This window comes from Hipposideros armiger, unplaced genomic scaffold (assembly GCF_001890085.2).
Source record: "Hipposideros armiger isolate ML-2016 unplaced genomic scaffold, ASM189008v1 scaffold_63, whole genome shotgun sequence".
In the NCBI taxonomy this organism is placed as follows: Eukaryota; Metazoa; Chordata; class Mammalia; order Chiroptera; family Hipposideridae; genus Hipposideros; species Hipposideros armiger.
The window spans coordinates 1915405-1932836 of NW_017731413.1; the positions used below are offsets into that span (position 1 = coordinate 1915405).

The following is a 17432-nucleotide window of genomic DNA, read 5'->3' on the forward strand; positions in this document are numbered from 1 at the left end:
GAGCGGTGCCTCTGAGCTTCCCTATGTCATGCTGCAAGTACAATGGCTATACATCGCTTACTTATGTTAAACAAGGACCTGATTACAATGATTCGAAGCAAAACATAAAGGAGTATACTGAAATGAGAACTAAAACTCAATCCATAAATACCACATAAGAAATGTTATCAGGAAATCTTAGTCTGTGCTATCCAAAAAGCATTTATTGCAATGACAAAACTAGAGGTTAATTACTTTTTTATTGTTGAATTATATTGTAAAGTCTACAACTACAGTTTAATCAGGAAGAAATGCTTCGCATTTACATCAAGGACACATTTATTCTAGTGGAATAAAACAGACACAGACAAAAGACCAAATACACATTAAAAAAAAAAAAAAAGACTACATGTTTTACCTGGTCCTACTTTTGCTATGTTGGACCATACCTTTCCTATTATAAAATTGATTTTATATACATGTTAAGTGTGATTTATTGTCCCACATTTTTAAGCATTAAATGCAGCTTCTCACAATTTCTAATTATAAACAAAAGATTGAAAACAAAATGGGAAAGTTTAAATGCAAAGAAAATAAACGTAGACTATTACCTTACAGAGGAAAAGTTGTTGAGTAAACGGTGCCTCCTCTGTGGCTCATCTCAAAGAAACACTTTTACTCAGAAAGGCAAGCATTTCTGATCGAGGAGTACATTTCTCACTCCCCCGGCAGGACCAGGCTTACAAACATTTCTGGTAAACTGCCAATTAGGAGAAAAATGTCTACAAGCTAAATACCAGAATGGAACTAATTCAAATCAGTATGCTGGTCTAAATACACATCTTTAGCTTTTTCCTTTTTAAAAATTATCCTTTTATTTCAGATGATATTTAAAAATAACTTACATTTTTTGTGTGCTTTATGGTCAAAGACTGTAAAATTGAAACAAATAAGTTTAAAATTTTTGTTTTACTTGATTCTATTGAAATTTCAATTACCTACTATTTTACTTAACCACGTTATACATGAGGTAAGTTTTAGCTAAAAAAATAAAATAAATCAACCACAAAGATAAAGTTAGCTACTTCAAGGGTATACAAAAATCATAATGCCCACCTCATATTCAGAGTTTACAAATTTATGTATTAACTACTATGTATCCAAGAAAAGTTTACTATGTAATTTAAAAGCAAATACTTTTTGCACTTTTAAATCAAGCTATGTTGGGAAATAGAGGGCAAAAAAACTTGGCAAAATTTGGTTTTGGTGCAGAAGACAATGCAATAACAAATTCAAATGAAACCTAAGACCAGTGTTTAACGTTTCCTACTTCTAAACAAACACACATTTATGTAAAAAATATTTTGGTAGCAAATTGGATTGACAAAATGTTTTGCTGTAAATAAAAAGTACAAGTTTCCAATTATAGCCTTATAGCTAGCTAAACAGCTTTTAAAAACATGTACAGCCAGCTAATAGTTCTCTAAAACGTAAGTTGCACTAAAAGATCTCTGCTAATAATCAACTGTATTTAAATGGGTCTTACTGAAGTAGGACATCCATGATACTAGAAATCTTTTAAAAAGTGAGTACAATTGGGCTACAATAACATTACTATTAACAAAAATTACAGAAGAGATTATTGCCATACTTTTCGCTATAAACACCATCAAACTGTTGCCGTTATAAAAAGTACAACCCCATTACTTTTCCCCTTACTGAATTTCATTTCACGTATCTCGAAAGTTTTTATTTAGCAGAGAATAATTCTTAAAATCTTTTCTGTAAGAATTCAAAGTATTTAAATGTGTAGCTTCACATTACACTGCCATGTTTTGCCCTTGTTTCCCAAAATACACAAAAACAATATACATTTTTCTCAAAAATGAAATAAGATGTCCACATTAAAAAAATAAAGCCTACAAAAAAGTTCCAAAGCTAAAAAAGATTATTCATATGGCACGAAGTGATCTCCTACTAGTCCAAGTCCAAAACATTTAAATGAAGTCCATTTATATATCTTGTCTGCATTTCAATGGAATACATTTATTGAGGTGAAATCACATTATTTTTAGCTCTTGAGTCAACAAGTGTACACAAATGCTTTTTTTTAGTTATTAAAAATAGGAGACCAAGGTGAGTGTGCCAAAGAGATATTATTCAGTTGGCATTTCTAGGGCCATCAGAAAGAAATTTAGAGAACGGGTTTCGTTGGTTGGTTTCCATAGCTTGATAGACCAAAAACAAAAAAATGGCCATGACAACAAACAGCAAAATTTTTATCCACATGGGAATGAAGCGTCCCTTTTTTGTCTTTTCTGACTTGACATCTGCCAAGGGAACATACTTAGGAATATATTTAGATGAATAAGATTCCTCCATCCTGAAATCACTGAGTTCTAATGGCCGGCCTGCAGCCCCTTTGATTGGTCTGCGGCAACTAGCACTGTTGGGAGTGAAAGGGGAAAGAGAAAAATAAATTTTAGAAAAGAATATGTTAATTACCACTCCTAATACAAAACACATTCCTTGACATAACAGTAGAAAGATGCCACATATAAGAAGTGAAGTTTGTCAACCTATTTAAAACTTCTATATATTTTCCATTTAAAAAGTTAGATGCATACTTTTTATCAGAAAATAATATTCAGAACATTGATAAATATTCATTAAACTTGCCTTCTTAAAGGCTTCTCAGAGCTAATACATTTAGGAGATAAGAGGCAAGAAATAAGGTAGTTTGGTTGTGATTCCTTCAGTCAGGAAACAAGTACCCGTATCTACAGTGTTTTCAATCAGAAAAGAGCAACTCTCAGGGAAAACAATGATTTCCTTCTTACTAGGATTCTATGTAGATTTAAAAATAGGAACCAAATAGTAGATAAATGATTTACAATCTTTCAGCTTAACAAAGTTAATTTTGAAACTGACTTCAGTTCCGGTCAACATGGTGGAATAGGAATTCTGAATTATATATGTATCACTTTTATAAGAAAACTTGCTAAAAATTAAAAGATAATATCGAACATATTTATGTATTTGAGTATATGAAGACATATACCAAAAATGTTAACAGCTAATATTTCTAATTTGTAAGAATCTGGATGATTTCTACCTATACTTTCTAAACAATGGCCAAACAGATTATATGTATAAATACAGAGGGAAAAGAGTTGATATTTAAAAGGAACCAAACAAACAATAACCACCTGACTCAACTTTCCAGAATATACGAACTGGCAGCTTGGAAGATTTAAATCACACCCAAAAGAACAGTTTAATTCTGACACAGTTATAACTTTGTGAAGAATTAAAAATTAAAATTCCCATTTATGTATATTAAATAATCATGTTATATACCCTAAATATATACAATTTTCATGTGTCAATTATACTGCAATAAAGGTGGGAATAAATAAAAATGTCCCAGAATACACCAATACTTGTTTCAGTGTATCTGAATACCTAATTCCTGTAGGTGTAGATGCTTCAAAGGGAAACATTTCTTTAAGAATATCCCTTTCTAGTCTTCTTTCCTCTTTTTCTCCCACCTATTAAGAAACAAACAAACAACCAGTTAAAATTTAGTAGAAATGTGCAACAATTAAAATACACTTTTAAATAAAAGAGAATAGAATGCACTTTATCTATCCCAGCTTTTATAACTGCCATTTCTAAATTCCTTATCGCCTAAGTATCCACACACTTCTAAGGCTTTTTTCAAATTTCTTCAAAGTAAAGATATGCTAATATGATAATGGGGGAGGGCAAAAAAATCGCCACACATTCAAATAATGTAAAGGCAAAAACCAAAAATTCAGTGCAGCTCATATGACAGTATAAGTTCCCCCACTGGATTTCCCATACTTTTCATTAACATTAACAACAGTGTATTCTTTCTTCCTTAAGAATTTTGTAATAAATGATCAAATATAGAAGATATCAAATTAGCATGGATCTTTAACAAATTTTAGTGTATGTTTTTAACCACAGAGTCAATCTAATCTTCCTAACTTAAAAAACACAAATATATATTTTTAACCCAATTGTTTTGCTGTTTACCTTTAAGCCCAGATCAAAATAACCTTTGGTAGATTCATTAAAACTACAATGCATCATGCAGTTAGTACTTTAAAGCTTAATTATACACGAGTTAGTCAAATGAAGCATCATACAAAGTCACTTTAAAGTCTCATTATTTGACCTTTCAGTGAATGATAGTACAGCCTCCCCTACAGCCCAGATAAACTTTCAAATCACATCCATAACAAAGAACATGTTATTAGCAGCACACAAATGACCGCTCCCTTGAAAACTGGAGCTTAAGAGGCACAGAGTAGCAAGAGGATAGTATTAGCATGTCTTATTAGTTACTTTTTATTGTCACTAATAAAGGTATGATATTAAAATAATAATATATGCATCAACACACCCACACCCGCACCACCCAATGAAGAAAGTTCTGCTCCCTCCCACTCCAAAACCAAATAAAAATATTTCCTCTTTAAAAGATCAATGATAACATCGATCTAAATTTGATTCATTTACTTCAGCTCTTGTCAATGGTTTCTTTGGTGTTCTTCGGGGTATGTCTGAGAATTCAGTGATTGGCAGAATAGGAGCTGCATGCTTGAAATTTCCAGTCACCCTATTGACAACCTGCCAAGATTCAAATTATTCAGACTCAGAATTATCCAAACATAACAAAGACATGTGAAACAAAGAAAAGAAAAAGATATTTCTGTAATATTTGAAACTTTCCCTTAATAAAAATTTAGGCAAAAGGACCCAGAAATGAACATATTCAGTGGTTCACATGTGAAGCCTTATCATGCTTTAATTATTTTAGCAAAAAAGTGTCCTTATCATACTTAGGATTCTTGCACAATGAATTAAATTTATATATATAAACTGGCTATATTGAAAAATTCTAAAATTCAGAATTATGTGGGGAAAATGAATTTAAAATGTTTAAAAACATGAAAGTTTGAGATTTGCCAAAATTCACCACCTCCCCAATTCTAATTAAAAGGTAATTTACAAAGAAAACCACTTGTATAGTTTATGAAACATATTTACTAAAGTTTCGTTGCTTGAAGCCATTATAGTTTCAGCTATGGGAGTACTCTCTGAAATTATTGCACCATCTATACGAAAATGTTCTGAAGTATCCACCTGTTAGTTTGAAAACAAAACAAAAACAATAAATATAAAATAACCACTAAAACCCTACCAATCTGAAAACCCAATTCTAAGGAATAAGCCTTGCATCACCCTTTTCCTTGGAGTTCGTCTCGACCCTCTTGTGGATTCCCTAGTTAATGCCTGCAGAGGTCCGCCTTTTGAAGATCCACTTGTCCATTCAGTCTCAGTTATTCCAGCTTGAGAATAGCTCTATTTAAGCATTGACACATTAGAAAGTCATATTCTAACATCAAATACCTTAATAATGGCCACATTAGCACACTGAGAAGCCATGAAGTCTCCAAATGCCAGCATTTGCAAACAATGCTATGCCCTCAATATATTCCAGTATGTATTGATTGAACGGAATATGTAGGTATCAGAAAACATTTAGCGTATGGTAAAAATACACTTGAATCCAACTATAAGAGCTCACAAATTATAATAAAAACAAGGGGGGGGAAAGCACATCAATTTTTTACTGGCTCCTTTTGTGACTGCTGTTTGCTACTTGGCTCTAGTATTACAGCTGCATCTCTTTAGCTGTCTGAACAAAAAGCAGGCCGAGCATGACTTTCTTTGACTTACAAGGAAGTCATCTGTTACAAGTCAGTTTACTTTTAAAACAAAATACAAATTTTATAATTGTTAAAATAGAGTAAACATTATTTTTGTGTGGCTAAATTATTCAAATAGAATCAGTTTAAATTATAATCCATACACAGCTATCTGAACTTAACAAGTCCCAGGTGTCACTCTTCTTGGAAACAGATATTAAACTTGAGCAGCAACAAGAACCTAGTGGTCACCTCTTTCACAAATGCAAGCCTAGTGTCACTGCCAAAGCTCAGTGCTACCCACTCCTCACTACAGAAAGGTAATAGTGACAAAGCACTGTTACCTTCCAGTCCCAGATTCATTTCTTCCTGAAAAGCCAAGTGATTTTTCCTCATTAAAAAATAATAATAAGTTAGTAGTCCCTATATAACAGCTTGAAACCATTAAACTAGTTTTCTCAAACGGCAATTTGTGTACCAATCATCTGGAGCTTTTGTTACAATGCAGATTCTGATGCAGTAGCCCTAAGCAGGGATCTGAGAGACTGCAATCCAAATAGCAAGTTGCTCAACTTGGATGCTACTATTACCAGGTGATACTTTTAAATCCTTTTCACTAGAAAACAGCCACCAGTGATTAGTATTATATTAGAGTGTGCTTTTATTGTCACTTTTGCTTTCAAGCTAATATTTATTTAGATAACGAATGTTTTTATATCCAAGTCAGTGTCTATTAATTTTAAAGACAGATATATTTTACTCTTATCCTGGGACAAAAGCAGTCATTCAATAAGTATGCTTGTTTGGCTGGAAATATTACCACCAAGACCCCACAGGGTACAGACTGTCTCACAGAACTGATTCTGTAGTTTCCTTTTGACGCACAATAAGAATCTCTGGGTTCCTTTTCCCGCTGTTAATTAGGAAATATTTGCTGAATGCAAGCTTAATGTTAGTCAAAAGACAAATCTGTGAACAAATTACATGTAACAAATATTTAAGAGTTGAATTCCTGATTATTCGAATAGAAGGAAACAATAGCTCTAGTGTCAATCCTGGTGGCACAGTATCATTTGGGGAGCTTTCAAAATATATCAAATGCCCCCAGCCCCACCTTAGACCAATCAAGTCAGAATCTAGCTTGGGCACAGTAAATTTTTATTGCTCCTGAGTGGGATCCTAATGTGCAGCCAGGGTTGAGAACAACTGGTTTAAGATAATATAACTGACTTATGATGCATCTCAAAGCCAAGAATTTTTTTAAACTGCTTTCAACACTGCTTCCTCTTTAATAATTAATTGCTCAAATACCAATGAAAATTATAAGTATTTAAAAAATATTCTGTTTGATAGTCTATCTGGTATTATCAGTGTATAGTATACTATTTTAAAACTCTTCAAATAATTAAAAACTACATTGCTTGAAAGCAACTGATACAATATAAAGACCAGATATTTTACCTTTGTCCACAAAGGTAGGGAAGTAGGGGAGAAAAAACATCCTTTTCCCTTAAAATTGTTTATTTACCAAATTCCAGGACTTTCTATGTTATGTTTTTGTTTTGTTTTTAAATACATAACTGAAATAATCTCATCGAAAATTTTATCAAACATCTGTTGAAACTATTATGGTTAATAAAAAAAGGCCAAGTTCCATTTAACGATTCTTTGATTTTCTTCCATGGAAGGAAACACAAGAAACTCATTGGTTACCTATAGGAATAGCAAGAACAGAAGTGGAATGGACACTTTCCCTTATAAGTCATTTATATTTTCTTTTGTTCAGGTTTATTAAATTCTTTAGTTGAGGACTATCAACCAATTTTATTAGTTCTTTATTTTCATTACTTAATTTAGAATTAATCATCTTCACAGTAAGCTGACAACATTTCACACATCAGAAAAGATATTCTGAAGATACAAAATTTTTTTTCTATCAGAATCCACTATGAACAAGTGACTTTGAGAAAAAAATATAAATACAAAAATAATAAAATTATAATTTCATTTTATAACTACTTAGTAAGATGGACCAAACAATTACTGATTGAAAAGAAACGCATTGCTATGTAAAATTAGTAATGTGACTACTATATGTGTGGCCAAAATCCAAAATAAGAATTGGAGGATCATCTATAAAAACGTTCTATAAAAGTCCTGAATTTATCATTGACAACAGGGGGAAAAAACAAAAACCTTCTCACAATGTCTTTTGATAAGCTATCAGGTAAAAAGTTACTCAGGAAACATGAGGCAGTTGAGGCACATAACAATGCAGAAGCTGAGCTAGCAAAGGAGGCTATAAATCCCCGTGAGTAAAAATACAAGCTATAAACAAAAAATTTACACAAAACTAGGTTACGAAAAGAAAGAGGTTAATTAAAACCCACCTTATTCTAAAGAACTATCAATTTAGGTAAAACGTGAGCAATATCATTATTCATATTAATTTTTTTAAAAGCAGGGCCATATTACTCCATTAGAGATACTCATACATTGCTGGTGGGAATGCAAAATGCTTCAACTACGAGTATTACACAGGGGAATTTGGTAACATCTAGCAAAATTACCCAGCATTTTCACTTCTAGATTTCCCAAAGATAAATTGGTTAAAATATTACATGACACATGTAGAAGGCTATTCATTGGTTCATCTTTGCATTATTCAAGCTAGCATGTAACAGAAAATAATCCAATTATTCACCAAAAAGAAAGTGGCAGGACAATTTACAGTACATCCATAAAATGCACTATCACGCAGTGGTACAAAGCAATGAGGAAGATGGCTGTACTATATTCTGACATGACGTGAACTCTAGGCTATGTGTTTAGATAAAAACAGAAAGAAACATACAAAGTATGCTGCCTTTTATGTAAAGAGGGGAGCATACATAATATATAAATCTATGTATTTACTTACATTTAAAAAAAACAAAATATAAACCAAAACTAAATAAAAATTATTACCGGTGGATGGAAGGAACAAAGATAGAAACCAGGTTTCTGAAATTACCTGTTTTACCTAAATAAAACCACATATATGTCCTCAATAAATAAAAAAAATAAATAAGAAAAAATATCTCAAGTGACTTTAAGATACTCAGCATAAGAGAGAAGAGATACAAAATATAACAGAAGTTAGATAGGCCTGAATTCATAAATTTGATGAATTCGTGATTTATTTTCTCTTTCTAAAAAATATGTAACTCTAGCTCTACTTTACTGAAAGGGCCTAGAAGCAATGACAACCCAGTAGGATTGAACACCCTAGAATCCAGATTGTAGGTATCCTCCAAACAATATTTTCTATTACAAGGATTAGAGTTCTTTAGAAAAATGGATAACAGGCAGGAAATATTAATGAGCATGGGTCATTTTACTGAGCCAGAAAACAAGACAAATGGGGTCAATAAAAGGATAGAAGAACCAACTCAGTAATTCCCAATGGCTAGTGATGATGGCACAGTTTGAACATGAAAAAAAAAATGACTGCAATTGACCATAAATCAAATATATAAAAACCATGCCAGTAAAAAAAACTTACTGATCACTTTTAAAAGTGACTTTAAGGCCACCCGAGTGGCACGTTGGTTAAGAATTGGCTTGGGACGCCAGCTCTGAGCAGCAGGGCCCCGGTTCATATCCCACATTTGGGCCAGTGACGCTGCACCCTCTACAGCTAAGATGGTGAACAACAGCTCGATCTTGAGCTGGGCTGCCATGACTCGCCAACGACTGCGTAGGCTGCAGTGGAGCTGCCATGGGCTCCTGTCAGCTACCATGAGTGACAGGCAGCCAGCATGAGCTGCCAAGAGCTGCCGTGAGCGGCCAACCAGTGGCCGGCGACCTATGTGCCTCAGCCGGGAAAAGCGCAATTATAATGCCAACATGGGCCAGTGAAGCGACATCCTCCACAACTATACTGAAGAACAAAAAGGACAGCAACTTGCGTGTTCCCCTTCCCCGATTCCCCAATGCTGTTCTCCTCCCCCAATTCCCCAATAAAATCTTAAAAAAAAAAAAAGGTGACTTTAATTTGAAAAGTGGAAGCAAGCATTTATCCTGGCTTTCCTATATGAATTTTATTTCAAGGTAACTAAGCAGTTCATGAGGGAAAGTTCTTTATAAAAGAATTCCAGTTATAAAGGTAAAGGAAATGAGAGATGAGAAAAATCACCATCTTACAAACCTCAAATGAAATAATGAATCTGGGCAATAATCATAAACGGTTGTCATAACCATTAAATGAAAGGGGTATGTGGAACTTTATAGTGGATGGATTAGGCTTTCAACATTTGAGCCCATTATTAAGTAATTTTAGCATCACCAAAAGGACATCATGTGCCTCCTGAAATGATGCAATATGAAGGCCATAACACCATTATGAAACATTCTTGTCAAAGAAACTGAACTTGAATCTAACCAACCCTCTAATCTGTGCGGTCCAATGTGGTAGCTACTAGCCACACGTGGCAATTTAAATTTAAGTTAAATAAAATTAAAATTTTAGTTTCTCAGCCACACTAGCCACATTCCAAGTATTCAATACCCACATGTGGCTAGTGGCTACCATAATGGACAGCAGATACACTTCGATCATCACAGAAAGGTCTACTGTATAGCCCTGCTATAAGTCTAGCTCCCAGACGACAGGAAATGCAGGGTCTAGAAGAGCAAATTAATGACACTTGAAGAAACCATCTGCCAAACCCAGAATGTGGGCAATTCTGTAGCAAACTGACCTGGTTTCTTTACCAAATAAGTGGAGAGGAAACAATTATACCAGAAAAAGCTACAGAGTTAAGAGATAAAACAAAACAATATCAAACAAATATGTGGGGCGGCCAGGTGGCTCAGTTGGTTAGAGCACAGTGCTCTTAAGAAGAAGGCTGCCGGTTCAATTCCCACATGGGATGGTGGCCTGCGCCCCGTGCAACTAGATTGAAAATGGCGACTGGACTTGGAGCTGAGCTGAGCTGCGCTCTCCACAACTAAGACAACTTGACTTAGAGCTGATGGGTCCTGGGAAAAACACTGTTCCCCAATAAAGTTAAAAAAAAAACAACTTTAAAATAAAACAAATAATATGTGAAGTTTGGATCCTGACTTGACTTGAATAATTTAATCATAAGGGACATTTCTGAAACTGGAGGATTTTGAACACAGACATGAAAAATTATTAATTTTATTAGGTGTGATAGTAGCATTGTATGTGTGTGTATAAAAACAGCTCCTATCTTTTAGAAATATATATGGAAATACTGACATTTTAATGTATGAAATGAACGTTAGAGATTTGCTTTAATATAATCCAGGAAAAGGAAAACAAAACTAAAAGGAATTTAAAAAGCTGGAAGGTGCAGGTGAGAATGAAATAAAACTGGCAAAATGTTGACAACTGTTGAGGCTCTATGACTAGAAGGTCATTAAACTCTTTCCTCCACTTTTCTAATGTTTTCAATTTTGTACAATAAAGCCATTGTCTAATTCTGCCTATCGTCTCCTAAATCTACTCTTCTTTGACTATCTATCCTGTCTCTCAGTTTAGATTCCTCAACTCCATTACCCCTGAAACCACCTTTCCTACCATCCTTCTTCCCTTCTTTTAACCTATTATCTGACCAGTTATGCATTCTTGCTAGCACTATACCATCTTACCTTCACACTCTGGGCCAAAATTCTCCATGCTTATCTATTTCAGTGTCCTTCACAAGATTTTTCTAGTTTCTGTATTAACTGCATCTTGCCTCGCCCACAATAAAAAAAGTAAATTTTCATCAGGAATAAGGAAAGAAAACAGTGTAGTCTTAGGATTAGGCTAGCTCCAGAGTTGAGGGAAAAGTCACAGAAGACAGGCAAAAGTAAAAGCAAAGTCAGAAATCCAGAAAAGACACAAATATAACACCCTTCCCATCTTTTAAAAAAATTGTATCAGTGTTGCACAGGCATTTCCACCTTTCAAAATACTTCTCTTAGAAAGACAAACACCATATGATTTCATTTATGAGGAATCTAAAGAACGAAACAAACGAACAAACAAAACAGAAACAGACTCATAGATCCAGAGAACAAACTGATGGTTGCCAGATGGAAAAGGGTTGGACGCTGGATGAAAACGGTGAAGGGATTAAGAAGTACAAATTGGTAGTCAAAATAGTCATGGGGATGTAAAACAAAGCATAGGGAATACAGTCAATAATATTTTAATAACTATGTATGGTGCCAGGTGGATACTAGACTTATATAGGAGAGATCCCTTTGTAAATTATACTTGTATAAATGTCTAACCACTATGCTGTACACCTGAAACTAATATAATATTGAATGTTAGCTGTAATTAAAAAATAAAAATAAAAAAAATATATGATAAAAAAATACGTTTCTCAAAAAGCAGGATGACTGGCTTGGAACTATGCGTAGCACAGAATCAAACACAAATGAGACATTAAACACTTTTGCACGGCTACACTACTGACAAGACTTAACACAAAGTTTAGATTTCTAATGCCATTTAATGAACAATGAAATGAACACTTTATTGAGTGTGCTGCAATCTGGGTGTCAACTATTAACCAAAGGTTAGGACACAGGCAAATTAGTGTTGTCTGGAGGTTACTTATACCTAAATACAGTGATCATAAAACTAAAGATACCTGATTTTGCTCAACTCTTCTTTGCTTGAGTGTTACTGAAGTCTTTGCTCTGCCCTTTAGTGGTTCTCTCTTCTCAAGCTTGAGCTCTATTTTAGGGTCTGCAAATAACATTGGAGAAACCATTACTCTTTGAAACATACAATAAACTATAATCATCTTAACATTATTTTGGAATGTTGGTTTTAGGCACGTTAATATGTAAAACAATTTTGTCTACTGGTGTTACCTCAATAGACCAAAACTGTTTAACCACAATTTATCTTTAAAATTTTTATTTCCCATTATTTTATTCCCTTTCTATTTATCTCCCCCACTCTTTAATCTCATCATTACTTCCTATTTATTTTCCTTTCCTTTTTCTAAGACGAATAGCCTGAAACATAAAAGTGAATTCAAACTGTTCCCATGGAGACTTTTCACTAAAAAAACGTTTAGATGTGGGGAGAGAATATTAAAATATACAGTTGTTACCATTCTTTTGTCCATACAGTACAAATTAGTTGTTAAATTAAAATTTGGAATATGAAAAGGAAAAAGCTATAGGGAATTTTATGGGGAAAAACCTATATGGTACCAAGCTTATAACAATGTTAGTGCAATGACATTAATAAGTCAGTTTAAGTCTCTCCTCCCTTCTTTTTTGATGTGATTCTAAAAAACCTGGGTACAGTTGAGGTAAAGAGGAATCTTGTTGGCAGAGAAGTACAACAAATCACAGGCTACTTCTCTTCTCCCTCCCACAGTACAAGTAAGATAACATCTCCTTGAAGAGAAGCCAGTGCATATGTATTACTTAGCATATCACTATGATGGTTATTAACCTAACTCAAATATATATATCTTTTTATAGGCTTCAAAATTCCATTCCCCTAGTCTTGATTCTATCACCATTTAAAGAGCTGGATATATGAAAAGACTGATATAAATTTTAGTTAACTTCCATATTTTTGTGGCCATTTATCATTGTATAGCAAAATTAGTGTCAGCTGTTATTCTAAAACCTGTTATCAAAACTTTTAGACTACTTATCAGAGACAGAAATGGAGTCAATTCTTAAATAAAAGCTTAGTTTTGCATGAATTCAATGCAGTTATACTAAAAAGTAGTCAAGATAGTCATGTGTCTTGATAACTATCTACTCTTAATACTGGTCAGTCCAGGATCTACTTGTAAGCTTCCCCAAAATAAATAGTAATTTTTACCATGATATTCAAATAGTTCAACCTTTACTTAGGATTACGGTGTCAACCCCACCTCCCAGTGCTCCTATTAATAAATCTATCATTATATCTATGTTTGGGACAATCCTCAGCATTATAAAATGTTAAGCTTTGTTAACTCAGATTCTAAGAATTAGAAAGCATCTTACGAACCCAACAGTAATTGAGCAGAAACTGATTTAAACAAATAAGGTATCTGGTTAGATTAATTCTTCCTAATATTTTAAAATTCCAATAGCCAATAAAAACACGGTGCTCCAAGAGAATAAAGAACAATATTTACAGTATTTTCAACTATACCATTGAAATGTCAAGTGAGTTTCAATGATGAAATGATAAAGGGATGTTCATCCACAAATATCTAACTTGTTGCAACTCCAAGAATAAAACACACATACAACATGTTTCTGGAGACCACACAAAACTGTTCAAATTTAACAACTTTATTGAATTTGCAGAAGCATTCTACAGTAATACATTTTAAAATCACATAGCACTTAGTAGGTACATGTATACATGTACATTTCACAAGACAAATAACAAACAAAATTACTCCCAGAAAGCTGCAAAGATGGACATGTATAGTCTAAGAATATGGCTAAAAGTACTGAAGGGAGCATATTTTGCTTATATTTACTACTACTATTTCCATAAAAATACAAAGAAATTTGATTATCAAATGCCTCTACAATTAGACTCATCTTACAATCATAGAAATGAAAACACAGGATAATATACTGTTTTATATAGACACACAGACACTGGGATATAGTATGATTTCTTATGACTTTAAAAAAACTAACTTAAATTTGCTTTTAGAATTTTGACTAAGTCTATGAATGACAATATACCTTGAAAGTGTTACTTAAAAAAAAAAGCCCCATATTTCCAGTGTCTAGGTCATCTGACAAACTACAGTGATGGTGAGAATGTACTATCCTTGAATATTATGGTCTGGAGCAGTATTTCTCAAATAATGGTCCACAAACTGTTTGCTACCAGTCCATGAAGAAATGAGGCACTTACAACAGAATATAAACTAGCAGTTTTCTCTACCGATAAAATTTTACCACAAAACTAAACCTTGTCATTGATCTAGAAAGGGTCTCTAGATTAAAATTCTGGTGTGCGCTTATCTTAACTGTGGATCAGTAACAGTCTGTAGACTGACACTGAGTTGCAATGATCTAGAATATTATGAATGATACTGAAGACATAAGTAAAAAACAAAAGCAAGAACATAAAAGAAAAATATAGAGAAGTTCTAGAAAGTGAAAAGATATTTAGACCAGAAGACTCTACATATAATCTAGTAAATGGTATTTTCTTAGTTGTCAAGAGTTGTAAAATCTTATGTAAAACAGGAAAGAGTGAACAATTTGAGATAAAAATGTGATCTAGAAAGCTTTAAATTATTTGTATCAGGCTTTCTATCTGTGCAACTTCAAAAAAAGGGGTAGTTCTATGTAAGCAACTACTTATAAACTATAACTTGATGGATAAAAGCCCCATCTGGAGACTAAAAAGACCCTAAAATTTGGGGGAAAAAAAGTACTTGAAATGCCTAGAAAATCTGCTAAGTTCCCCATGTCAAAGATAGATCTTTATCTTTAATTTTATTAGTGTTTGTTTCCACGCTTTTTAACTACTTTGTAAACTTCTCCTCCAAATAATGTTCCACCTTTAAAGGGAGTCACAGCCAGCTTATTCTTAGAAGCTGGATTAATTTTGCAGCCCTTCAGCCAGAGATAACGGCGACCTAAAGTGGAAGATCCCATGGTTTGGGCAGCCATCTTTACTTCATCAAAGGCAGCATCACAAACAAATGAGGCTGCATCATGTGTTTTGCTCAGAATCCCAAGGGCTTGGTGCACATGACTAGGATCTGAGCTAAGAATCTGTGCAGCCTGACTAATGTCTGCCTGCATAGCCCGAGCTACAAAGGCGGTATGGGTTGCAATCTGCAATGCTGATGCTGCAGCTTCATATGCTCTACAAAGTGCTAAGTCCAACTGTTTATCAGTGGAAGCTGCCTGAATATCTGCTGGTGGAGTGGCTTCAGAAATAAACCCCAGGATTTCATCATCTACTTTTGGAACTGATAATATCTGTGTTGCCTCTTTGGAAGCAACTGGATACTTGCATGCCAATGAAGGCAGCTGCCTATCAATTTGCTGCCACTCCTCTTTAATTACTTCTAAAATAGATCCATGGATAGGAAAAGATAGTTCTGGGGCATCTGTTATACCATGCTGTGATTGCTTAGACCCTTCTATGCCTAAGGTAGCAAGTGAGTGAGAGACAACAGTTTTGGCAAAAGAAGACATCAATTCAGATCCACGTGTATTTTGAAATGCCACAGAGGAACCCGAATCCTTTTCCTCCACTGACTTTTTACCTACTTTAGGGAATTTTTGTGGAGGAGACGGGGATTTAGTTTCTTGAAAATTAGACTGATCAATTCTCTTCCATATGTTTTCTACATCCAGTGGGGATGTAGAGTTAGAAGTCCCAGGCAAACTACCTACCCCACCCTGGACCAACAGAGAATTGACATAATCTCTGATTGCCTGAGCAAGTGGTGGAGAAATTACTTGTGATCTCTCAGACTCTTCTAGTGTTTTCCTTTTACTGGAGAGAATCGACTGATCTGAACCCTGGGACCTCTCAGGACATACTGGTTGAATTCCACTTTTCTCTCCAGAGTAAATATTTTCTACTACGTCTTTATAGCAAGTAGTGGTGGTTTCTTTAATCAGTGAAGGAGAAGCTGCAGCAGAGGCCAACAGGGCAGTGAGTTCATGCTGAGAAGACGTCGAAGAACTTTTCTCTAAACACCTATCATGGCTAGACTTGGAGGAAATAAACCGATTCCCTCCAGAGGCTAACTTCTGCATCTGTTCCCTGCCAGGCAATGTTGTGGCAATAAGAGGTTCCCTAGGTGAGTCTCCCTTAGATGTATGTACTCTCTTAGCTGCCTGTAGTTCAGTCCTGCCCAAAGGAGGACGGGGGGAGATGTCAGGAAAAGAAATACCCTGAAAAAATCCACCAGAGGGAGTAGTTGGAAGTTCAGAAAAAGGAACAAAATCCCTAGTGGACTTCACTTTCTTGTGTTCTTTCTTCTTTCCTGTAGAGGCAAAAGAGGCAGGAAGTTTAAGCATTACTTGTGTTTAAGCTGATTTTATTCTTTGCCTCCTTGCTAACATAGTGCTGTTGAAGGAAAAGACTATATATCATATTCTGAAAAACCAATCTGACAGACTGTGCTCTGGCAGACAATGCTTACGGAGATATAAGCAATTTGGGTCAAATTAAATTCATGAAATTAATAAACATTTCAAATGAATTAAACATTTATAAATACCAACTTTTTCTTAAAATAAATTTTAAAAGGTTATTTATTTCTTGTACTATTTTTTAAAATATTTAAATATCACGGTCAAATTTTCTTAAAATAGTCCACTAAAATGTCAAAATATTTGCTTTCAAGTTGCCCTGAAATCATATTTTCCAACGAAAACTATAAATTTCAATGCCTATCAACAGCGAACAGACAAAACGTGCCATATATAAATACTACTGCTATATATTACTTACAAGGAATAAAAAAGATGTAATATATCAATAAGATCTCGATAATAAAGTGACAAATTTAGCATATTATTTATATAGATCTTTTTAAAGTACAAAATAATACCATGTATTAGATAAATGCATAAGAAAAAATATTTTAAAATAGGATAAAACAATAATCACCCAACTAATGACATGGTTGTTTCTATGGAGATGATGCTTGGAAAGAGGTAAGTGGGGGCACTTTGTGTTTATTCGTAATACTT

The 17432-nt window shown here is 34.1% G+C and overlaps 1 protein-coding gene across 8 annotated transcripts in view; it reads right to left on the minus strand.

The window, feature by feature from the left end:
• Nucleotides 1-220: 220 nt before the first annotated feature.
• TMPO (thymopoietin) overlaps nucleotides 221-17432 on the minus strand; it is a 28605-nt gene continuing 11393 nt past the window's right edge. The window contains exons 4-10 of one of the 8 annotated variants that reach the window (XM_019641687.1): nucleotides 16628-16720; nucleotides 12374-12471; nucleotides 5254-5373; nucleotides 5059-5154; nucleotides 4528-4638; nucleotides 3445-3530; nucleotides 221-2425 (exon numbers count right to left, since the gene is read on the minus strand). In XM_019641687.1, the coding sequence (XP_019497232.1) occupies nucleotides 2140-2425; nucleotides 3445-3530; nucleotides 4528-4638; nucleotides 5059-5154; nucleotides 5254-5373; nucleotides 12374-12471; nucleotides 16628-16720 (890 nt within the window). In that variant the 3' untranslated portion in view covers nucleotides 221-2139. The other 7 variants (XM_019641688.1, XM_019641689.1, XM_019641690.1 and 4 more) reach the window with 7 other exon arrangements.